Source organism: Helicoverpa zea, chromosome 26 (assembly GCF_022581195.2).
Source record: "Helicoverpa zea isolate HzStark_Cry1AcR chromosome 26, ilHelZeax1.1, whole genome shotgun sequence".
In the NCBI taxonomy this organism is placed as follows: Eukaryota; Metazoa; Arthropoda; class Insecta; order Lepidoptera; family Noctuidae; genus Helicoverpa; species Helicoverpa zea.
The window spans coordinates 706346-732392 of NC_061477.1; the positions used below are offsets into that span (position 1 = coordinate 706346).

A 26047-nucleotide genomic window follows, 5' to 3' on the forward strand; every position below is an offset into this window, starting at 1 on the left:
TGTTCCCGGAATGATATTTATTGCAACCTGTAGTAATTGTGTTTTCTATCATTTGTGTCAATCTGGGCTTTGAAAGTGACTCTTTAGGCATATACCTATTTATGGCAATACCAGTATTAAAAGTAGCTAGTGTTCATTCTAAATGCAGATTGGATTCAAATGTGGAGTATGTAACTTTTAATCATCCACATCGAAATTAAAAGCGTATGTTCAAAGCAGCACTTTTTGAACGTCAGAATTCACGAGACAGGTCCCAAAACGTCCGCCCTTCACCACTTCCTAAGTTTTTGCTGGGAAAAAGAAGTGGCGCGACAAACTCCCCAGCAACACATGTCTGTCTGTCTTCTTTAGATTCTTTCATATTGTAAATAGCTTTTAGATAGACTGCGGGATTAAGGACCATATTCGAGGTTATACTTAGGACTAGATATGAATTAGTATTTATACATGAAAAATACCTTGTCTTCAATCCCGTTACAAATTCAGTTGGATTAACAAAGGAGGTAATTAAACGACTTTAAATAAACCTTATTGATCCAGGGTCAAAGACCAGAGTCCAACTCGACCCGTATTATATGCAAAACGATATACATCGGTTGAAAAATATCGATTACAATAACAAAGGGGGCACTAAGAATTTCAAATCGATATGAAAATCGATTCTTTGACCAAGATATTTTTCTTTAGATGTTGTAACAGTATTTGGTATTGTAATTTTCTGTTTGTTCATTGATTTTTTGACATGTATTTTGGTTTGTAAAAGCTTGGTTTTGTGAATGGAGGAAGTTTCGAAACTTTTGTGTATAATTCAGGAATATGTCAATGTAACTGTTGGTGCGTCATCAGATCCTGATATGTTGTAAACGGGTCAAAGACAAGTTATTGATGTGATATTTTTGTAACTTGAAGTATTTTTAGCTTTCTTGCAATTTTAAAATGTGCTTAGCCTGCTAGCGTTGTGACTCCAACATAAAAGTATCTTGAAGTTAAGTAATGTCAACTAAAACAAAAATAACCAAAAGTATCAAGTGTCATGTATGATGCAGGAATGATTTAAAACACTACGGAGACTGACTGTGAACATAGTTCTTACACGGTTCATACTACGCCCATGCTTCAGAGTACTTTCAGTAGAAAATTCTGTCTGGTCCTTCGAGTCCATACACCTAGACATGTATTCTATATAATATATCAGTGTGTAACAATTGAGCGGGACTGCATTCTGCATGTGTTGACACAGTTGTGTTGACTCGGAGCTGCGTCTGCGCAGTGCTACGTGCCGTGTCGCTTTGTGGGCTTTTGGGGGTTTGGTAGACTATATTGTGGGCTACATAGGAATTAAACGTACTAGCTTTGCCTCATGACTTCCTCTTTTATATCATGAATATAATCTTATAAAAGTGCATCTTGCCTTCATGGTAGTTAATACGAATGAAATAAGCTCAAATACGAGGTAGTTGCTATATACCGATATTGACAAGTTCTAGATTTTCAGTTTTAGTTTCAGCATGATAGGCACAATGATTCTCAAAAATACTGTTTCCAATTTGTTTGACATTTATGTTTAATAGTAGATTTAATGAAGTTCTATGAGCATATTATCTCGATTACGCTACAAAACTGGCACTATGATTATGTTTTCATAATTAAGAGACCCATGTGTACTCAAAAGCATATTTTCGAAGGTTGCCTTTAAGTTTATGTACGAAACGTGCCTGTTGTCAGTCACAGATCGTGTCTGCATATAATTGTTAGCATATTAGTTTATATTGTAGCCTGTGGCCGACTTTTACCCTAGCAGGCTGCTTTGCGTGGCTAGACACGAATAGTTGCTGTTTTGATTTAGTGTTTAGACTAGAGAGCTTGGTGACAGAAGGAATTACCTTTACAAGAGCTTTGGTAATTATTTGTAAGCAACAAGCTTGCAAGATATTATTAAAACTGGTCCTTTTGGTCATTTTTCCGCGGTGAAGTTTTAAATGCTAGTATTCGTCCACCTAGCTTTTTCCCAACCATGTTGGGGTTGGCTTTCAGTCTCACCGACTGTAGACAGCATGTCGAGCGACTGCCTATCTGGCTTCCTCAGGCCAATTACTCGGGCAACCCTAGGTGAGACTGGTTGTCAGTCTTACTGGCTTCTGACTACTCGTAACAACTGCTAAAGATGTTCAAAGTACATCTGAGGGCACGGCAGTGCCCCAGCCAAGACTCGAGCAAAGCGGGCACGGCCGTACCATCTTTTCTCGAAGCGTTTCGCGGCTATTTCAGCCCCCTGTATCTTCCATGTGAACAAAGCTAGGAGTTTAGGTTTTCGATGACCAAGAGTAAGTATTAGAACAAGCTCAGTCTCAAAATTACAAGACATTTGAATAAATAGTTTACGAGTTGTGAGCGATCAAAGTTACACCATTTTGTCACTGACTCACTCACTGACCGATCATCAAAAGTCTAAGGTACTTCAAGCAAACTTAGAACCTTCAAATTTGGCACCAAGATAGGTTATTAGCTACATATAAAGGGAAAATTATAAAAACCTTAAAACTTAATAAAAAAATAGGAAACAAATTTATATTTGCGGTTTTTCAAGAACATTGTGTATGAATTTTGACTGCATTGATAACTTTGTTATTTATTTATGTACAAAATGTTACTATTTGTTTTATTGTTACGTAGTGGTATATTGTTATTATGTATTAAATATACAACATATGAATAAAAAAGCTAGGTTTAAATGAAATGAATAATGATAAAATCTTTCATATTAATGCAGTGCGATAAACACTGCATGCTCGCTCGATAGATGGCGTTGTCCTGGTCTAAATCGCGCTATGGTTTCGTTACATAGCTTAGTATAAGTAGTACTTAAAAAAAATCAAATAATTTCATGTGATAGCGTCATCTACCTCTGAAATAAATCTCTTTTATTCTAAAAGATATTCGATTAAAAAATTCAACAATTTCGAAATTTTTTAGGTTAAAAAAATATTGTTTACGTGCTACTTTAGGTGTACACATTTAGTTTGTTATATATTTAGTTAGTTGCATGTAAGTTAATTTAATTTTCTATATACTTAGAGAAGAAAGAGACCTACAAAAAATAAATTAGATCCCACCAAAAACATTAAATGTAAAAAAAGCCAATCCTCTACGCAATTCCTCCACCGTAAAAAGTTTTGAGATCGCATAGAAGCCAAGTCCTGTTCTACTTTATTTGTAATAATAAATCAATATTTTGTGACTATATCAATAGTTTTGTTCACATTACAATAATACTGTCTTGGCCATGAGCACAAGTTAAAAGTCGCTCCTTGTAATAATGTGTAAATACCATTGAATTGATACCATACATCCTTGGCAGTCGTTACGGGTAGTCAGAAGCCAGTAAGTCTGACACCAGTCTAACCAAAGGGTATCGGGTTGCCCGGGTAACTGGGTTGAGGAGGTCAGATAGGCAGTCGCTTCTTGTAAAGCACTGGTACTCAGCTGAATCCGGTTAGACTGGAAGCCGACCCCAACATGATTGGGAAAAGGCTCGGAGGACCATTGAATTGATAAATTCTATATGGACATGATTTTACGATTGGACTGATTATGGACTGATTGGAATTTGAGATCACCATGGACTAAACATGCGCCATAATACATGTGCAGTTCATTGATGTTGGATGATACTGACTGTCGGTCATTTAGTAACAATTGAATAAACTAAAAGTATTTAATTCTGTGATATTAAACTTCATGTTTGACTTTCACCTCTCCAAGATATGCTGTATTGTATTTGTAGTTTATTGTGCTCATGGCCAAGTCAATATTATTGTAAAGTGAACGAAACTATTGATATAGTCACAAAATATTGATTTATTATTACAAATAAAGTAGAACAGGACTTGGCTTCTATGCGATCTCAAAACTTTTTACGGTGGAGGAATTGCGTAGAGGATTGGCTTTTTTTACATTTAATGTTTTTGGTGGGATTTAATTTATATTGTGATACCTTAGAAAAAATACAAGTGGTTTGACAGTTCAACTGAAACGACCATTTGTAACAAAACCAGTAGTTATCCAGTTTATTTTTCCACGTAACATGAGTGCAATTTAAATCTAATCTAAGATCTAAATGATACCCACGTCATCTGCATGCCCGCATCTTCACAGCCATGGGGGTTGTGGTCGTGTACTACATACGTAATAAGTTCTATGGGTATAATGAAACCATTATAGAAAAGGATTGGTGGTAGTTACCCATAATCATTATCATTTTGCCCTAGCCTTTGCCCAGTTATGTTGGGGCTGGATTTCAGTCTCACCGGGTGTAGCTGAGCACCAGTATTTTACATGGAGCGACTGCTTATTTGAAGTTTTGCACTTATTCCGATTTTGTTTAGAGTCGGCCTAACATTTCTTCTTCTTCCATTCTTTTCTGTTTGATGTTTGATACGAGTGACGTTATTTTCAGTCAAATCATCTTTCACACAATTTAGCCAGTGCCTACGTAATCTTACCTTAACGCCTAAGAACATTAGAACCGAGATTCATCATATTAACTTTTAAGCGTTTGTCAGTCAAGTCAGTACTAAAAAGCTCCCAAAGCCCAAAGCGTATGTAACCAAAACGGACTTAAACTCCCGTAAGTATAATTGTCCCCACGTTTAGTCTTAAAACAGTAATCGGTTTAGAAAGTTTCATTATATCTCACAAAGTTTTTAAAAGTTGCTTTAAATAATGAAACGTTAGAAATTAAGAAACGTGGTAGCGTTGTCCAAAGGCTTAATACGACAGTTTACAAATGAGGTTTTTTGAGCGTCATCACCTTTTTAATGTTTTCTTGTTTCAATATTATAATGCGTGTGTTATTTTTAGATTTTTCCCGTTCTTAGGCCTTTGTTGGTAAGATGATTCTTCTTTCTTCGGTCGAAGGGTGTCTTCTGAAAAAATGTTGCTTTACTACTTTCTGTTTTATTTTTATTTCTTTCCAGTTTCCAAAGGTATGAGTCAATATACCACCATACACTGTATCATGTCCCTAATCGTCAACTATTTAAGTCGTATGCCTTAATTCTGTCCGCGTACGTATAATTTAAACTCGTGCTACGAATACCAGTCTTACTTGATCCCTTATCTCAGAACAGGTGCATACGTTGTGTTAGCTCCACGGCTCAACTTATACTGGTCTTTAGTTGCTAGCTGAACGTGACCAGAATGGTGAGCCCGCGGTACATTTTTAAAAAGAGAATGCGGGTTTCGCGCCCAAACACCTGTCAAGTGTGGAGCGTTTGTCTTTTAATTGCCGAACGGCCAGTATTTGCACAGTAACTATGGAGGTTTTATTGAAGCGTTTGTAGTTGAATTTTAGAAGTCAGTGGGGACGTTTTTGTTCCATTTTAAGATGCTTTATTGTTTATTTTAAATAAAATTAAGTTCAATAACGTACAGTTTACATTTACTATCTGAAACGTCACCTAACTTCCAGTCAGTATTTCTGCTACAATTTAAATTAAAACCGAAAAATGATGTAGTTCCATGTAACACTAGCTTATGTTCCACAGAAGCCTCATACTTAAACATATTTGTCACATTAAAAATACTCAGGGTTGTGTAAAGAATTCTTTCAAAGCCAGTTCTGTCTCATAACTCATTCGGTCATTCAAAGAGGCGCTCATATTTGTCTCTGTCTGACCCTATTGTGTTAACGCGTAAGTACAGTTAACTATGTCGACCTCACGAACCATCCGTTTAAAATTCTACATATACGTATTATGTAGATACGGTTAAACCTACATTGTTTTTTAGAGATGAGGAAAGTCAGGTGTACTAGTCCTATTCACCAGCTTTAGATAACTTACATAGGTATCATAGGACCAGATTATGATAACCTAACCTGACGCTCGCAAGGGGTGTAGGACCAAACATTGGAACATACAGAAGCTATTTTGAAGCATATGAGAAAACGTGTCCCTATTGAAACAGTCGATATCAACCAATAGTAATCAATACCTCTGAGAGAATACCAGATTCCGATCAGCAAATTACCATTCACGTTTCAAACGTTCCTTTTTCAAAAGCAATTCAAACAACATAATTCCAAAGAGGCGGTATATTCTGTAACCGAAAAAAGAACGTCTCCGCTTTCACTGCCACAGATAATAAATCTACGAAGTGAACCTCACTAGGTACTGTGACATTTCGTAATGTAACCCCTGTTAACCTCAGCCAACAATAAAGGAACATTACCAAGTAAATACATACTGTAGTCATTGTAATTTAAATAAATTCAAATTACCTATACCGTCGTCGTCAAATGTCGCAAGTGGACCTAATATTGTAAAGCTGAATGATGTAATCTTTGATCTTTTGTCTTTGCTATCTTTTCTTCGATCTGTGTTTTGAGTATTTTTTGTAGTTTTCGAAATTGTGGTAGGTCGTTTATTGCGGTTCGCGTCTTACTGTCAGTTTGTTACGATCTGTTAAATCCACAATATCCATAGTCCAAATAAACGGTCTTATGTTGCCTGCTCCCCGATTAGATAACATCATTATAGATGTTTTGTAAATCATCATCAGCCATTTTCCCAACTATGTTTATGTCGGCTTCCAGTCTAACTGCATGCAGCTGTACCAGTGTTTTACAAGAAGCGACTGCCTATCAGGCCTCCTTAACCCAGTTACCCGGGCATCCCTGCGATTTTGTAAATACTGTTTCTAATTGAATAACTACGAATATTACTCGGGCGCACTGCGAAAGTTTAAAAATAATAACTCCTGCCATAGTAAGCTTGCGGACACGTGCAATCCCTTATCAATAATGTTTTTTTTCCGCAATTAGTAAAACACATTAGTAACACTATCAGAAGTGAAAATCTTGATCATTGTTCCGATCCGGAACACTAATTAATTAAGGAAAACATTCATAATGATTAAGTAGTTTTGACTCATAGTGAATTCCGATATGATAGTGGGCAGGATTTTAGGATACTGAAATGTTGCGCAATAAGAGACTTTGCTCAACCGTCTCGGAAGCTTTTCTTGAATCCAAATTGCATTTTCATTCTCTTTTTAACACGCCTTTTATAGTATTCGATACCTGGTGTCTTTCTCTAAGAACTTTAAGACTTTCTAGAGTTTCATCATCTTAATTAATGTTCTTTTCTTCTTTCATCGTTAAAAAGCCGTGTCTATTTTCAATCTTCTTTATTTTGACTGTTTTTCTTCAATGCTATTAAAATGTTCCTAATTATTTTATTTCAGTACCTGTTATTAAAAATATGAGTCCTTTGTCCCAAATATCAGAGTATCCATCGACGAAGGTTTCGGTTTCGCAAAGGTGCTGTTTGCACAGGACGTCTCGAAGTGAGAATGGGCTGCGGGTGGCCCAATGTTTGTACCTTTGGATTTTTACCCTTTTTTATACTGTTTGTCTTATTGCATCCCGTCCGTTGATGACTTTGGTTTGTGAATGGACAAATAAAATAAACATTTGGAGTGGGTACTGTATTAATTAAGGCTTTTACTTAAATTTATAATTTTTCGAGAGATAAATTATATTAGCGGTCGTATTTGCTTTTGAAAGCAATGTAATCTATGCCTTTAGATTTTGTTAAGGAGAGGATCCCATTTTATAGTCCCACTTGTTACGTCTTCAAAAACCGTTGCTGATTTACGCGAAACCTGTAAAGGGGCAAGTTTAAGTAAATCATAAGTTTATTATATTTTTACGACTACAACCCAGGAAGCGAGCCGGGCCGGTTCATATAACAATTCCATATAACACAGGGAAGTAATAATTTCCCTAATAAAACTACTCGTCAAATCTACCGTGAACTATGTGTTTGCAGGCTTTATCGTTCAACAAACCCTTTGTGTTTCCATCTCGTTCCCACTTGTAGGAGCCTTATATGTCTGTCTCCTTCGCCCTCGGGTCCTACTAATATGGCGGCAGTGGTTGCTAAGCAACGCCAGTTGTTTACACATGGCGCGAGCGCTGGTTGAACGATCGAATCTGTAGAGGCTTGAATCGGTTTAATGTTCAAATTATATCGATATTATACCATTTTTTGCTAGTCGTTTTTCTTATAGTTGCCTCTGTGGTTTGTGGGTGCATAAACACAATTGTGCTAGCGCTGTAATAATTATGCATTCTAATTAGTCGGATGATGTAAAATACAATTTGACCTTATAAATATCTTCTTCTTAGAGAGTAAGTTTACAAAGCTTACAAAACCAGTACTGAAATCAATAATTATTAGTTTCTTTTACATCAAAAGTAATTGTGATGGCTGACCAGACCTATATTAAAGGATCGTTATCAAATCATTACCTAACACATGTCATGACAGATATGGACAGATTCGTTCTGAATGAACCGCGTCGTACTCTCGATAACAGTATGGTCAAATAACACCTTGATTTGACCTTGAATGACGTTTGTATAGCTGTGTATATGATGCGACTTCTACTAGATGATTTAAGAAAAGAGGTGCACGTAAATGTATCTATGATTCTTGGCTTTGGTACAGAATTTAACACGCATACATTTTTGAATTTTGACAGTCATTGTAAGGGGTCATAATAAAATCATTGTGAAACTTGACTTTGGTCATAAAGGACAATGCCAGGGTGTGGGCTCAAAGTTTGCCCAGCAGTGGGAGTAGTTTCAGCTGGTTCCATAGTGCACTCTGAACACGAAATCCAAATATTTTTGAAATCGGTCCCAGAGGTCCCGAGAAAAACCGGTTCAAATGGTCTCCATAGATAGTCACTTAACAAAGCCTGAGCCATTTGCCCAGTAGTGAAAGTGGTGGAAATTCGTTCTTTACTGCACTGTTAACACGAAATCCAAATATTTTTGAAATCGGTCCCAGAGGTCCCGAGAAAAACCGGTTCAAATGTTAAACTTGATCAGTCACTTTATAAAGTCCAAGCCATTTGCCCAGTAGTGGGAATGGTTAGAATAGGTTCTTTACTTCACTCTTAAGACGGAATCCAAATATTTTTGAAATCGGTCCCAGAGGTCCCGAGAAAAACCGGTTCAAATGTTAAACTTGAACAGTCACTTTATAAAGCCCAAGCCATTTGCCCAGTAGTGGGAATGGTTAGAATAGGTTCTTTACTTCACTCTTAAGACGGAATCCAAATATTTTTGAAATCGGTCCCAGAGGTCCCGAGAAAACCCGGTTCTAATGTCCAACTTGAACAGTCAGTTTATGAAGCCCAAGCCATTTGCCCAGTAGTGGAAATTGTTAAAATAGGTTCCATAGTGCACTCTGAACACGAAATCCAAATATTTTCGAAGTCGGTCCCAGAGGTCCCGAGAAAAACCGGTTCAAATATTCTCCATAGATAGTCACTTAACAAAGCCTGAGCCATTTGCCCAGTAGTGAAAATGGTCGAAATAGGTTCTTTGCTGCACTGTTAACACGGAATCCAAATATTTTGGAAATCGGTCCCAGAGGTCCCGAGAAAAACCGGTTCAAATGTTAAACTTGAACAGTCACTTTATAAAGCCCAAGCCATTTGCCCAGTAGTGGGAATGGTTAGAATAGGTTCTTTACTTCACTCTTAAGACGGAATCCAAATATTTTTGAAATCGGTCCCAGAGGTCCCGAGAAAAACCGGTTCAAATGTTAAACTTGAACAGTCACTTTATAAAGCCCAAGCCATTTGCCCAGTAGTGGGAATGGTTAGAATAGGTTCTTTACTTCACTCTTAAGACGGAATCCAAATATTTTTGAAATCGGTCCCAGAGGTCCCGAGAAAACCCGGTTCTAATGTCCAACTTGAACAGTCAGTTTATGAAGCCCAAGCCATTTGCCCAGTAGTGGAAATTGTTAAAATAGGTTCCATAGTGCACTCTGAACACGAAATCCAAATATTTTCGAAGTCGGTCCCAGAGGTCCCGAGAAAAACCGGTTCAAATATTCTCCATAGATAGTCACTTAACAAAGCCTGAGCCATTTGCCCAGTAGTGAAAGTGGTCGAAATAGGTTCTTTGCTGCACTGTTAACACGAAATCCAAATATTTTGGAAATCGGTCCCAGAGGTCCCGAGAAAACCCGGTTCTAATGTCCAACTTGAACAGTCAGTTTATGAAGCCCAAGCCATTTGCCCAGTAGTGGAAATTGTTAAAATAGGTTCCATAGTGCACTCTGAACACGAAATCCAAATATTTTCGAAGTCGGTCCCAGAGGTCCCGAGAAAAACCGGTTCAAATATTCTCCATAGATAGTCACTTAACAAAGCCTGAGCCATTTGCCCAGTAGTGAAAGTGGTCGAAATAGGTTCTTTGCTGCACTGTTAACACGAAATCCAAATATTTTGGAAATCGGTCCCAGAAGTCCCGAGAAAACCCGGTTCTAATGTCCAACTTGAACCAGTTCTAATGTTAGCCAGCCATTGTTAGCAAGCCATTTTAAGCAGCCACAAACCTAACAACCTCTTTTCTTGATAGATAGAGATATATATATCAGATAGATAGTGGTTTCACTGTTAACAGGATAAAAAAAAAAAAAAAACAGAAATAGACGTTTAAAGGTAATTGTTGTTTCTCTTGCTTTTCAGTCTCTATCTACCACAATCAGTCCTAAGTTCGAGTAGCGTCATGCAATTAATATCCTTAATGGCAATGGAAAAATCTTATCAAGACGAATAAAATAAGCTCAAACACGAGGTAGTAAATAGATACCGTTGAGGAGTTCCCTCGTCTCACTGTCGTCTCCATCGTCAGGTCAGGTCTTAACCTCCACAGTTTTGTGGTGTCGGAGACATATACCCGATTGACAAGTTTTTATTCGATATGTGCTTACAATTTCCGAGAGTTCCATAATGTTTTAAGGTTTCTATCACCAGACCCTGGACCCTGGAACTATTTGGAAAGTAAATCCTTTTAAACAATAAAATGATTGTTTAAATCGGTTGGTAAACGACGGAGTTATGCACGTACTTACGTAAAAAGAATACAAACGAACTGAGAAACTCCTCCATTTTTTGAAGTCGGTAAAAAAAAATCTCGTTCAATACCTCGTATTTGTCGATTAATATTATAATGCATTTCAATTAAGGTAATAAAAGTGGAATAGTTAAGAGTTCGTAAGCATATTTTTCGTAGTATTGAATAAGAGTCAAACCAGTTTTTCTCAGCACTCCTGGGATAGATTTCGAAATATTTCGGTCTGGGACCTATTATAAGCCTATGGAACATAATACACTATGCAGTTACTGTGGGCAACTCTTGAGCCCAACTTCCATACAAAGAATAGCATTGTCCATTATGTGATTTTTCTTCTTTTGATATGAAAGTCTCTGTCACCGTACTAATAATTTTTCATAACATGTTTGACCTAAGTGCGAAGTGCACATGCGGTTTATTTATGGGCAGGTCAGTGGCATTCAGTAACCCTAGATGCTGAGGTTGGTCCTGTCACATCGATTGAGTCAGCAAACTTCTGGTACCTGCCACAGTTAGGACATACCCGGATCTCTTCGAAGAAAAGTGTATTAAAACTAATCGTATAAACAGCTAGCCGTTTTCCCCTGGCTTCACCCACGTCCAGTGAGAAGTAATGCACGTACCTGGTTAAAATATAGCCTATGTTATTGGGGAAGAGTGTAGCTTTGTAACAGTGAAATAATTTTTCAAATCGGTTCAGTAGTTTCGAAACCCTTTGGGTTTCCTCTTAATTATATTAGTATATAAGTATAGATTTCGTGATCTTTGACTGATGACGATTTGAAGACCAAATATTACTCCAAAGTTCTCAAGTATTCTTCTTGTTTCCAAGCTTACATAAAAGTAGCTCCAAACAAACCCCGTAATTACTACCATGGCGAGACCCTTTCCCAACAAAACCTAAAGAAAATCCAAGCAGTACAAGTCAGTCTTACATTTACCGGTGTCAATGCAGCAATACGTAAGAATAGGTAGTAACGTTTAGCGTTTGTCGTCGAACAATTGTTCTGTGTTGCTTCAGAGACCCTTCGTTGCGAAATGACGCACAACTTTACGTATATACGTGACTTTTTCTGTGTCAGCTTTGGTCGTCGTTTGGTGTGTTCGGTTTTTGTTTGGCTAACGGTTTTAAGGTGATTGTTGCCTTTGATTTTTATATTAAAACTTTGTTGATTGGCTTCTCATGTATTCTTTGGTAGATGAAGTTCATATTGATCGTGTGTCGATATGTCAAGTCCCAAGACTTGACATATCGACTGCTGCTTTCGTATTCTGTCTCCACAGGTTTGCTAAGCTCATTCCTATGTTAGATTAACTTTTTGATCCGTTTCAGATATAGGTGCATGATCTTGTAATTTTATTCGTTAACATTATATCTAACACCCGAATCACTCTTTTAATCCCAGATCATAGTTCCCTAACCAAAAATCAGCAGCGTACCATCATTCTAACCTCCGTCAATGGTAGTCACATGTCCCCAATGTGTAAACACTAAACAGAGGTACAATCCTAGCAGATGTGTCGTGTACTACTAGAGAGGCCTTGTGCTCGATGCTGGCCAGCGACTCTTTATTGCCTATTATTTGCTAAACTTATGTGTACGAAGCGTTTGCGCGAATTTTTGAGGAATTATCTGAAGATTTTGGTAGATCATCTAGGGATAGTTATGGCCTTATGTACCTTTATGCTGATGTTGTAGAAAGGTGTCGATGAAACAGAAAATGTTAACAGACACAGTTGCGCACTGTAGCATGGTATTGTTCCAATTATGCATTCATATGTAATCGAACGCGCCAAAACTTGTAACGAGAAAATTATCATGATAATCTCAATCTATTTGTAACAGGAATGATGTTTGACAATAAAAAGACATCTTATATGTAGACTTTATTTAGAAGTCACATTAATTTTTGGACCCAACTTGATCGTACATAGGCTGATGATTACAGATCTTCAAGATACAAGTAACCACAAAGTCTCACAGCACAGACGTAACTAACAAATCATCCACGCCATAATATTTACTATAAAGGTTACGGTTGATAATGTTAATATTTAGCTTCACAATCGATTGATGTGATGAGGTGAGACGCACTTATGTACCCATTGCGGTTGAGTCGTTATGGCACTTTGTTACTGCTGGGTTTGTTTTTGTAAACCTTGGCTGCTGTGGGTTGCGTGAAGGGAATCGAGGTTTTAAAATTAAGTCCCAATATGATGTAAATTGGGATCTAGCGTTAGAACCTTTAGAAGTTAAACTTAAGGTCCCGGCTATCATTGGACATCTTTGGCCGTCGTTACGGGTAGTCAGAAGCCAGTAAGTCTGACAATCAGTATTATAGTTCGGCCATTCAGAGAATGCGTTCCTGACACGTCGCGATTGAACTGACGACGTAACTACATTCATTGATTATTGATATAATAATGTTGTTTTAATGCTCCTCAATTGTTAAAACGGTAAACAACCAGCAAAAATATTTTTATCGTAACTGCAACGCCATTGCAAAGTTACGTCGTCAGTTCAATCGCGACGTGTCAGGAACGCATTCTCTGAATGGCCGAACTATAACAAGGGATTTCGGGTTGCACATATGTAACTGGGTTGAAGAGGTCAGATAGGTAGTCGGTCCTTGTAAAGCACTGGAACTTGGCTGCATCCGGTTAGCCTGGAAGCCACCCAACATTATTGGGAAAAGGCTCAGGAGATGATTATCATCAGTAGTTTCTTCCTCATCATCCTATTCACATTTCTAACTAGTCTGTACCACATGAGTTTTCAGTCCTACTGTCAAGGCTGTAAGCCCGCATGTAGTCGCACGCGCCATGACCGAGTTCCGGACGATTTGCCGCACAACTGCGCTTGCGCACGATATGCTGTGACACTGGCGATTTATCGTTACTGTTGATTGTGTGATCTGTTACTGTAGTTTGATGTAGTTTGTCATATTAGAATATATGTAGATTTTTTGTGTGGTATATTTTATTTGACTGTCTCTATCTCAATTTACAGTAGTAGACAATTTCGCAGTTGCAAACAATGATCATTAAGCAAATGTAGTAGGTATTACAAGTCAAACAGATTACCCAGAATATTTCGGTCAAATTGTAAATTACACGCGAGCTTTGTCTATCATTATTAATTGTTTTTGTCTAGCTAGACAGGTTCGCTAGCTAGCCCAGCGTAACGTATCACTTCCGGCCTTTGACATCCAATTAGGACCTTGAGATTTTACTTGCTTAAGTACTTATTTTAATGATTCTTACGGAAATTGACTTCTAACCTCACCTTTATTAGTCAATATTTCATACAAGTCACATTTACTCTGATACGGGGCTTAACAGTCGGGTGACCAAGGTCATTTGGCTCGTAAGACCCTCATTTTGAATGGCTGGTAATAAGAATTCTCACAACCTTCGTAGCTAGTCAATCATGCGCCGACATTGGCCTCTTACGGCGAAGAACAAAAAGACATAAATTAAAATTATTGCAAGGAAATTGCAACTTTATTATTTTAGTGTCAACGGTGCGATTGCGGTGTTTTGGGTCGTTGGAGAATGATTTGCTGTGTGGATGCAACAGGAGTAAATACGGTCATTTGAAACTGCCCTTAATTTCATTTCGGTAATGAAGTAAATTATAGTTAATGATGTAGAAAGTTTCTGAAAAGAGTCGCTCACTTTAAGTGTATTAAACAAAAGCTCGATAGTGGTATTTAGTAATATTTGTGACTATTTTTGACAGGGGTATCGGGTTGCCTAGGATACTGGGCTGTGAAGGTCAGATAGGCAGCAGTCACTTTATATAAAATACTGGTACTCATCTGCATCAGGTTGGACTATAAGCCAACTCCAACATAGTTGGGAAAAGCCTAGGCAGATTGCATGACCACACTTAGGGTTTCAGGTTCAAAAGGACACGGCAAATCATATGAAACCAACGTCATAACCATTTGGTCCGTTTTCTAATCATATTTTCCTTCAATTTTCATTATTCGCGAACATCAATGGTCTAACTTAAACATCTTGAATGGAGCCAGCTTCCGTCACATACAACGAACACGCTCGTCCGATAATGACCTCTATTACAAACGATTTAGAGTAAAAAATGCATTACGTGCTCACTACTCGTTACATAACATTCTAACTTAGTTCCTCCATTTGAATTTTTAACTTTGTAGCTACATTATAAGTGCTAAAATCAGTTGACGCGTTATGAAAGTGAATCTCTAAACAAAATTAAGCTTTATATGTATTGTCATAATGTTGTCCATCGTTTGCACATTGCACGGTCAGTTGGTTAGTTTAATGTGAAGGAAATTGTACTTAATGACGTTAGATATAAGGTTGTTTGTTGTTGGGCCGTGGTGGGGAGGTTGTGTGCGCACGCGACCCGTTCCGGCTGTGATTGCGTTTACGAAGGACGCTCGGTCATGTGAAATTGATTCCACTCGATTACTGCTGTTTGAAGATATTGTTGGCGAGTTATCTCTGGTTATATTAGAGCTGTAGCCCTTCCTAATATTCTTTCTGTGGTTGATTTGCTTGCTAGAGGTAAAATTTTGACATTAGCCCCATACATGTAATGCTAATTCATGTCTCTGGTGAGCAAAACGACAATTAGACAGAATATTATGAACGGCGGCCCTAAAACGCCAACTATACAAACATTATAAATAGGTAAAGTTTATGTTCTTGTGAATCGACTGAACTGATTTTGAAAATCTATCACCAAAATAAGCTACGGTAGTAGAGTCTTAAGCTGTATTTTAGCCACTCTGATAACAAAATTTTTACCCGACTGTCGGGAAGACTGAACGCAGAAAATGTTCAATCTTTGCAAATACTATTTAACAAAACTGAATATGATCAGTTATTGTTAAATTATAAGGAAAATTCGATGTGTACATTCATAAAGTCTATGATTTATACCTTTAATAAATCTATCTATAGATAAACTATAAATACTTTCTGATTAACCTATTCGATTGATCCTTCGAGTCATAATACAATGTTGAATTATTTTTCACGACAGTTTTCCTTCTATTTCTTGTTATTAAAAAAACCTGACTATAAAGTCTGAAATCACCAACACAAATCGATCATGCTTGGTGATACGCTCAATCTTTCTCTTCTCTCAACCACGACTACCACTAACAATGTTCTGAACACCATCCATCTAAACAGTGACGATGAAAATAAAAAATCCCAGTATAAGGGACATGGCACAGTATAGCGGCACCGCAACAGCACGGCTCCACACCAGCATTTAAGTTGTCATTCAATTTAGAGCATTAAATCGTGTATATTATAATATATTTCGTAATGTCAATATGAAAAAGCAAACGGCGAGCAGTCAACGCGCTTGCCGCTACCACACAACTCGGCTCGCCGCCCGCGTGCTGCAAGCGAGCGGACCTCATGCGTACAGCGCGCCGACGGCTTGCTAATTACGCGCCGACTCCGAGCCGGCAGCGAAACAACGTCATTGCGTCGTGTTCAATCATAACTGTCTTAAAATAATATTGAGTTTGCGGTGACAGCAAGCTTACACCTCGCGGCCGGCGCGCCGACGGCGAGCGGACAGCGCGTGGTTAGCGCGCTGGCAGCTAGCCGTAGTCTAAATTCGAGGCGACGCCGTGCTGCAGCCGTGCTGTTGCGGTGCCGCTATAATGTGCCATGACCTTAAGCCTGTTTAGAATTTCTTAGATTTACACTGATTACAAATAGCTTAGATAATTCAGCGATAAGTATAAGTATGCACTTCAGATTGCAAATCCGTTGTCACGCCCTCAGGGAAATACCATGACGGTTCATTATCAGCTAAATCATTGTAGCACTAATACCTAATACTGTAGAATGCAGTGTAATCTGATGTGTCATTCTACATTTAAAGAGTTGTAATCAACTTTCGCATTATCGGTGAAAGGAACCAGGTTCGAAACTTTTTTTTAAGGGAAATCATCAAAGCACCCCTCCAGTTGTAGTAGTAGCGTGAGGGAGTGTCTGGCTCTTACTGAGTAAACCCATCATGTTCCTTCTTAAGCCCTTTATGTACCAGGGCCGCGGTAATTCTTTCGAACAATCCCGCAGCTCCGGCAGGTTTTGGCTTTGGTGGGCCCTACTATGGTTGACTGAACCACCCGTTTTATAACGGTTTAGTTTTTTAGATTCCATGTAAGACTTTTCTTAACGTGATTTAGACTGAACATTTTGAGTGAGTTTTTGTTACATCACTGGTAGAATCCACTAGATCTGTTCAGAGCTAATGAGTAAGGCGGACGCGATGAAAGCAGCGATTAACAATAAGACAACTTAAAATATTCACATCGCAAGTTTACAAAGTATCAAATTGTACCTCTATTGTCTCTATCTAGTAGTTTTAATTGGAGCGTATGTTAGTCTAGCCACAACAGTTACAGGTGGCCATGTTTTGAAAACAGCCAGCTCGCCGCAACGCCAGTCGCCGCACATAGCCAGCCATTGTTCGTCGTCGAACGTATTTGAAAAATAACCATGTCCTATTTTGCATTTCGAATTTTACTAACGGTCGTGTTCGAATTTTGAATTTTTTATTATTTTATTTGAATCCTGGTTGCCGAAGAGTGAAGATGTGTGTTTAGTGCAAAGTGCAGCAAGATTTAGTAGTTTTCTAACAGCCTGAAGAATTACATAATGGTTCACTTGATAAGGCTTCAAGGCTAACAGTAAAAGTTTATCTTCAGTACTTTTACGCTTCTTTTGTAGGAAACAAGTCATCTTTTTCTGCGTAATCGGAGCCAATGCACTGTAGTGTGGCAAAATAAAACGATTGCTTGCCGCAAGTGTAAACTGTATCGAACGTAACACGGTAACCGTTTAAAACGTCATTGGTGATCAAAAAGCGTACTACCGTGTTGTAATAAAAGTAAATAATTACGAACTATGCAGAGCGGAAAATAACCAAATATTAAACGTTGCTATGAGAGTTGTATTAATATTGTGATTATTGCATTGTGCTCCCGTGTGAGCTTCAACTGCCATGAAACATGGTGTACATGGATGACTTGTTAACCTACATCTCATATGTTGTTTTCTTCCTCTATATTTATTTGTAGTATCTCCAGAATAACACAAATATTAATAACAATATCAGCTATTCTATTTAGTCTGTATTTCTTCCAGAGAAACGTGTGAAATGTTATTTTCTGCTTTCGTTTTATTTCTTCGTTATAAATCTTCTATCATATTCTTCCTCTAAAGTCTAAAGTCTAGATTTCTTCATTTCCACACTGTTTATCATCAGGTGAACCAAAATTATAGAAATTCAAAAGTCTGATTCAATCAATATGGTAGGAAGAATGGTGGTAAAATGAGGAAGCAAGTAACACTAGTGGTTCTTCAGTTGACATATATTCTCGTCCACTCTACTTCAATATCTTATATCGGTATTGATGATGGTCATGTAAGTAATTTTCGTAAGAACTTAATTTCAGAAATATCATGACTTCTTTGTACATTATCTATCAGTTTTCCTCGAATGTCTTTAAATCTATACATTTCCAATTACCTCACAACATATCTTACTAACGTGAATAAAAATTGTTCTCTTCTCTTCATTTCTTTTGAGCTTTTATTGTATTTCTTGCTCCCGGATAAAAAGCACCCTATGTTCTTTCTTAGGATCTGCCTAGTCTATCTTTGTACCTACTAAATCGATTGAAATGAAAATTGCGCAACATACAGTAAAAGTGTCTTCTACATTTATAACATTAGTAAGAATTTCCCCTGATCCATCAGATTTATTGATATCTTTATCATCTTCATCGACATATATTATTGAATATCACTCCCCAACCAGGTTTAGTTTACAATCAAGATCAGTCATCGTATTGGTGATCCCAGCGTGTTATGTTATTATTACGACACAGCTCTGCTCATCAGTTGATGTAATGGTCCATGAAGTCACACGGTTATGATGCTATCAAAGATTCATTGGGGGCTAATAAGATGTCGCTTGTGCAAAATAATTGTTTGAAGGTTTTGGTCCAAAATTCAAGAAATCTGCTTTGTTCTTTTAAGTCAAAGTCAAAATTTATTAAAGTAGGCTTAAAATTAGATTAGCACTTTTTGACGACAAAATTAAAATTGACAGCACCCCCAAAACGAAGACTATGGCATCGATATTACATTTTCTCAATATGCTGAAAGTGTTTATTTTCCCAGTTGCAAATGTAGACTTTAAAATAGTGGTCTTGGAAAGTTTGTCAGTTTTACGTGCGCTGCAATTTCCACTGCAAAATTATAGTCTGTGATTTCATGCATTTCATATTTCGTTAAGTTATTCGTTTCCTTTCATATCTCTCCGCGTCTTCTAATCCCTTCCAATCCAATATTTGGTCAAAACAGTAAACTTACCTAGCGCCGTCTCGAATTGTCGTACAATTGACAATGGTCCTTACGTAATTCGAACAATTATGGAAGTTTGACAAGACGACGGGAACTCGGTCAAGGCTCCCTAGTACCGAGTGATGCGCAATCTTCATTATTGTAGGAATTATTTAGCATTTTTAGTGGTTCTAGGTGCCTTGAGTTTCATTCATGTCGTCTGTGACTTGATTTTTCTTATGTCTGGCTTTGTTAGGTTGTATTTCATTTATAGTTTTGGCTTGTTTATTAGTATCAGGTATATTTTTGTCTTGTTATTCTATGCTTACCGTGACTGCATCGATTGTCAAATAAATGTAGTGAAATGGTTCGATGGAATCATGAATCATTTTCTTACTATACATAAAACTTCACATTTCAGACGTCGCGTCGTGTAAGCAAATGCTCGTTACATTTTCCTATATGCCAAGTCCTAGGTTCAGTGTCCGTTCGTTACAATAGCACATAAATGGTTTATAACCGTAGTAAAAGCTAGTGATATCGGTATACGCGGAAGCATTAACAAAAGGCCTGAAGGGTTAAAGTAAAACTATTGTGAAATCGATGATTTTCTTGAAATGGCAATGACCTTTTTTATAAGAGTTCTTTAAATAAATTTTTGAAAAATTATTGAGATTTAGAGTTTTGGAGACCTATTGTACAACTACGTGATATGACGTAACTTTCCAGTAAACTCTAATTATCTAAACACCACGATCCAAATAAGGAAACTAACGAACTATTTTCAAAAAAAGTGCTGAAAAAATACCAACAGGAAAAACGATAGGCTAATATGAATATATTCATAACAGGATTTTCTTGAACCATTGACTCATAACGAAAATGCGGATACGACACAAATATCTTTCAGATAAGGTGTTGGTTATCAACCATGACAATAAACTTTTTCCTGTTATAAGAGGTCTTAGGGAGGAAAGAATAACTCTAGAAAATAATACCTCACTCTTTAATCAAGTTGATACGATAGCAGCAAAAGTTAACAACAATACAGAATCAGTGTATCATATGTAGGAATGAAATTGAAGAAAAGTATCGATGGTCCTATGGTCTTTACAGGAATGAATATGAAGAAACATTTGATAGTGATTTAGGTTTAGAAAGAAGATGTTTCTACTTCGGTTCCATGAATGCATAGACTTAAAAAGGTCTTTAAATATGTTGAGCCATTTCGATATAGAGAGGTTGTAAGAATTTGCCAGACAATTGTAGAAGAAAAAGTACAAATCCTACGTCTGGTATTTGAACCAATTGAAATAAATGCTTCATAAGTACATTTAGCTCCATACGATTTTATAGTAACTAGGATTGCGTTCTAGTCCGGTATGTTCTACGGATTAAGATAAAGTAATTATCAGTGCGTTATCAGCTATGGCGAGAGCATAATAAAGATGCATGTGTAGCAATCGTTTGAGCGGCATGGTTTGAAAAGTTTTCATGAGTAGGCATTTCAGTCTTTCCTCAATCCAAATGCTGTTAACTTAAAATAAAATCTAGAAGCCTATATTGGGCATTATTCGGTTTTTTCTTCGACAGCATTCCTTAGTTAAGGTCATCATCGTCTGCCTAGCCTTTTCCCAACTATGTTGGGGTCAGCTTCCAGTTAAACCAGTACCAGTGTTATACTTGGAGTGACTGCCTGTCTGATCTCCTCTACCTAGTTATTATATGCTAATGTTACACTATTAGCAGTTATAGGTTCTTTAATTAAAATAATATTAAAATCATAATTCCTTTCGTCTTCAACTTCACACACATCAGCTCATTATTTCTCTTTTAACCGACTGCACTTTACACCAATTGTTCTCCAAAACGGTATTTCCTTCGTACGCCTTATCGTATGCTTTCCACTCGGAGTGACGGAGGTGTAAAACGGGTGCTATCGTGAATTCTGTCACCAAATGTGTTGTGTAATCTTCACGGCTCACTTAGCAAATGGGGGCTCCTGCGATACTGGTAGTACTGGTGTTACAAGACTTGGGTTTGGTTTTTAGTATTGTCAGACTTTTTGATGGGTTTTTAAAAGAGGAATGGATAGATGGATTTTCGTGATTTACTTTGTATTTGGCTTTGGTGATGTTAGGTGTTCATTAATTAATACATTGTCATCTGTTTCTAGTAGTTTCTGTTTGAATTGCATGTGGACCTATTATTTTAACCATAATTTCTTTAGATACTTATGTATTTACAGTGAGTGAAAATTGATTTTATTTGTCTACGATTATCGAAGGTGCTACTCATGTAAGCGACTTAGTACCGTTAACTTCAGCAACAATTGAAGTTACAACTTAAAATAAAGTCAGCCACAATTACAACATGTGTGCCGCATTACTAATATCCCAGTTAGCTTCAGCTAAGCTAACACATACGATGACTTACGTCCTCAACTGTGCGCCTGAGTCAGTCCGACCATAAAATGGCCAGATAACGATATCGTATGTTTAAACAGACGTACTCACATACTTGTGTGTGTACAATTGGTCTCGGGACGCTTCGGTCCGTGTCGCTGGGGATTTTTGTACGTTTTCAAATGAATATGATGATTTGGTGAAGCGATAATTTTAGTCTTATTTAAAATCTCGTGGAGGTTCTGTCAAATACATACCGTGTGTACTTGCGATTTTACTGCTGTATTAAACCGCCCGAAAAAAACTAAACATATCGAACTCTTATCGGTTCTGTAATTGGAGCAATTGTTATGAGGCAATGATCATTAATTTTATTTTTCCTTATTTTCAGAAGCTCAGTAGAAAGAATGGCGTCAAGGAAGAAGAGTCCAGTTGGTACTGGGACCCGCCGCCCCAAACGTCGAAAATATCAGAGCATGACCACGAAAGGAACTACAGAAAGCAGTTACGAGAATCACAAGATGATACCCTGAAGGAAAGAGATACCATTGACCTCAGACCTGATAATGAAGTCGAAAGACTGAGAGAAGAAAACAGAAACCTTACGTCAAACTTAGAAGATCTAGACAACCAACATCAACAGGCTATGGAAAGACTTCTCACATTGAAAAGAGAGCTGCAGTCTAATTTCGAAGTTTTGAAAGAAGAGCATGAAGATCTCAAAACTACAAATGAGGAATATGCAGCCCAAAATAAGAAGTTATTAGCGACTATTGACGATCGGGAAAAAGAGTTGGATAATGCTAAGGCAATTAAGGCTGATTACGATACCTTGCAACATAAGTATCAGAATCTAGAGAGAATACATGGTCTGCTCAGAGAGAACGCTGAAAAATTCCAGGAAGAAAATCAAGAATTACACGAGGAAGTATTTAAGCTCCAAGAACAGGTAACAAAGTTAGAGCATGAAATAGAAGTAGCTAACAAGCGTTTAGATGTATCAGATATGGTTCCAAGAGAAACTTATGAAGAGCTTCTGAAAGAAATTAATGAATTGAAGGATAGGAGAAATTCAAATCAAATCCATTTAGATGAAATCAATATAGATGATAATGCTAAAGGTGTGATTGAGACTCTCAAACGAGATATTAGTGAACTGAAACATAAACTAGCTCAAAAAGAAAGTAGCTGTCAAGAAACTGTAGACAATAAAACAATAAAACCTGAAAAGATCATGCAATTGTACAACAAATATGTAAACTTTGAACTTCCTATTGATTATGTTGGCGAAATACCATCAGCTGGTGATAATATAGTACTCTTCAAATTAGAAAGTGCTTTCAAAACTTTACATTCATTTAAAAAAGAAATAGATGTTTTAGACCATCAGTTGTCAGAGCAAAAATTAAATTCCAATCATCTTCAAACGCAAATAGATGATATAACCACAGAAAACGATTTCCTAACTACTGATATACAACATCTTGAGAGAGAACTGAATGAGATGAAGAAAAACAATGATTTCCTTATCTCTGAGATTGCAAATCTAAAGAATACGTCCAAGTTAGAACCCATAATAGAAACTCATGAAGATAACTTAGCAAAATTAGAGACGGAACTTGCTGATTCTAACAAACTGAATAAAATCTTTGAGGCAGAAATCCAAAGGATACTCAGGGAACTTGATGAAGTAAGAACCGAAAAAACCAAGCTTCGTGATTCTATGCATGAGTTGAAACAGAAATATACGACGATGATGGATGAGTTCGAGATGTTCAAAAATCAAAGCAACGCAGTGGCAGAATTAGAAATGACCGTCAATAATAAGGATCACGAAAATATTAAAAAGTCAGTAGATGAAATAGATGACCTTAAAAAACGTCTAAACGCCTCAAATGCTAAGAACGAGCAGCTTTCCATAGATATACATATTTTAGAAAATGATAAAGTTTTACTAACAAAGAAAGTAGATGATCTCAAAGTCGCTTTAGATGAGAAGTCTTATGCTCACAAGGAATTAGAAACATTGAAGGCTACCTTGGATCATAAACTGCATGACTTTGAAACTAAACTTGATGACGTGATAAAACACAAACAAGAAGTAGAGAGCGACAAACATAATTTGCAAGAAAAAGTTGCGCATTTGGAAAACCAACTTACCAATGCCAGTACATCTGGTGAGGAGAAATTAGCACATATGTCTACAGAAAAAAGTATTTTAGCTGAAAAGTTGCAACAAGTTTCTAAAGAAAACGAGACTCTTGCAGAATCTATTGATGTATTGAAAAAAGCAATCGCCGAATTACAGCAGAAAGAGCGAGAGCTTTTGACAGAGAACACAAATCTGAAAAGAGATATTATATCTGAAAAACAGTCCAAAGTTCATGAAGAAACCAGCAATGGCCAAAGAACTGAAACTATTCATCAGGATATTCTGAGTCTCAAGGAAGAAAATAAAAAACTCCACGAAAGGAAGATGGCACTTGAAGCTGAGCTGTCTGCAACTGATAGTAAAATTGTTCACTTGGAAGATGAATTCGATAAATTGATAGGAGATCTCGGCGAAAAAGATTCCCTGATTGACGGCCTTAATAGTACTGTGCAGCAAAATAAAATTACAATAGATACATTGAATGCAAGTGTAGCTGATTTGGAAAAGAGTGCAGCTACTAAAAATGAAGAAATACTACGCCTAAGGCATTCAGTAGAACAACTTACACTGAACCTTAGCGACACAAGTTTAATGGCTAATCGAGACCAAGAGGAATTCAATAGGCTGCACGATGAAAAAGATGAATTGCATAAACAGATTTTCTCATTGAATGATGAAATCAATTTGAAGAATAATAAAATATCAACTCTCACGTGGCGTCTAGAAGAATATGAGAAATTCTGCGAAGAATACAAAGCAAAAATAAGTGTGATGGAAAAAGAAGCAAAAGAACTGACTCAACAAATTCTTGAGTTGAAAGGAAATGAAGCGACATTAGAAAACATAACACATAATGAGCATTACATCAAACTATTACAACAGAAGGAAAGCATCGAGACTGAGGTAGCTCACCTTCAAAGTGCTTTAACGGCTAAAGAGAAGGAAATAGAAGAAGCGAAATTTAACTACGCACAATTAGAAAAAATGGCAGCAGAATACAAATCAATTATAGACAGCACGCTTGCCGAAAAAACTGAGCTAATTAACTTAATAAACCTAAAACACAATGAAAGCATACAGTATCATAATGAGATTCAGAGGCTAAACCATGTGATTTTAGAACAGACAAGTGAATTTAAGAAGGCCATAGAAGAAAAGGATCATTTAGTACAAAATTCAGGTAATTGTACAAATTGTGAGAATTTAAGGGTAACGCTTAAAGAGAAGGATGGAATTATAATATCTTTGAATCAGGTTAAAACTGATTATGATAAAGTCATGGCTGATCTGTTGAATGCAAATGAAACAGTTAAGAATTTGACAGAGAAGTGTGACAGATTAGAAAAGAATTTGGCAGCGCAGTTAGAGACTGCCAAGAAATTATCGGCAGAAAAATCACAGGTAAATACATTCTTTCATTAATCCTTTCTTATGTTTTAAATTCAGTAGATGGATCATTTAATATGTTTAAAACTCTTACTTTGAAATACTCAAACGTTACTTAAGTTAAAGATTTAACCGTCCGTGACTTGAGTACTTTTCTAAACATATTTACTTGTGGTATCTTCCTCTGGATTAAATGAAATATCTATTTGTCCAAAACCGGGGATTTACTTGAAGTACTCTCCTTGAAAACGGTTAAATAAAATTTAAAATTGTGGAAAACCTTTCAGTTGTCGGAGCAAGAACAGAACTCGGTGAAGGAGTTGGAACGCTTGCGGCGCCACCTGGTGGAGACTGAGGACAACTATACCCAGGAGTTGATGGTCTCCGAGCAGAAGCTGACGGAGTGCCAGGCCAGGCTACACCAGGTGGAGGAACGGGCTAAACAGAATAGTACTGTTTATACTAGCAATAGGTGAGCAAGAGTTTTTCTATGTAAACTAGAGGTTTCAAGCGTTTCAGAGGTACTTTTTCTCGTACCCGGACAAATAATGCCTATGTTACTCGGGACTAATCTAGCTTCCCAACAGTGAAATAATTTTTCAAATCAAGTTAGCAGTTTTGGAGCCTTTGGGGTACAAACAAAGAACTAATTTCCTCTTTATTATTTTAGTTCAGAAGTATAGATTGGCCTTGGCTCTATGAAAAGTTAGGCATTATTTAGGAGCACGTTTCCAAATCTGATTGATTTAAACTTTCTGTATGAAGTAAAAAGGGATTACTGACTTGAATTCGTGCACG

The 26047-nt window shown here is 37.1% G+C and overlaps 1 protein-coding gene across 2 annotated transcripts in view; it reads left to right on the top strand.

Moving 5' to 3' along the window:
- The window catches only part of LOC124642930 (thyroid receptor-interacting protein 11-like), a 53319-nt gene that overhangs the window by 16852 nt on the left and 10420 nt on the right, over positions 1-26047 (top strand). For both annotated transcript variants that reach the window (XM_047181693.1, XM_047181694.1), the window contains 2 exons: positions 22103-25264; positions 25537-25721. In XM_047181693.1, the coding sequence (XP_047037649.1) occupies positions 22103-25264; positions 25537-25721 (3347 nt within the window). The remainder of the gene's footprint in view (positions 1-22102; positions 25265-25536; positions 25722-26047) is intronic.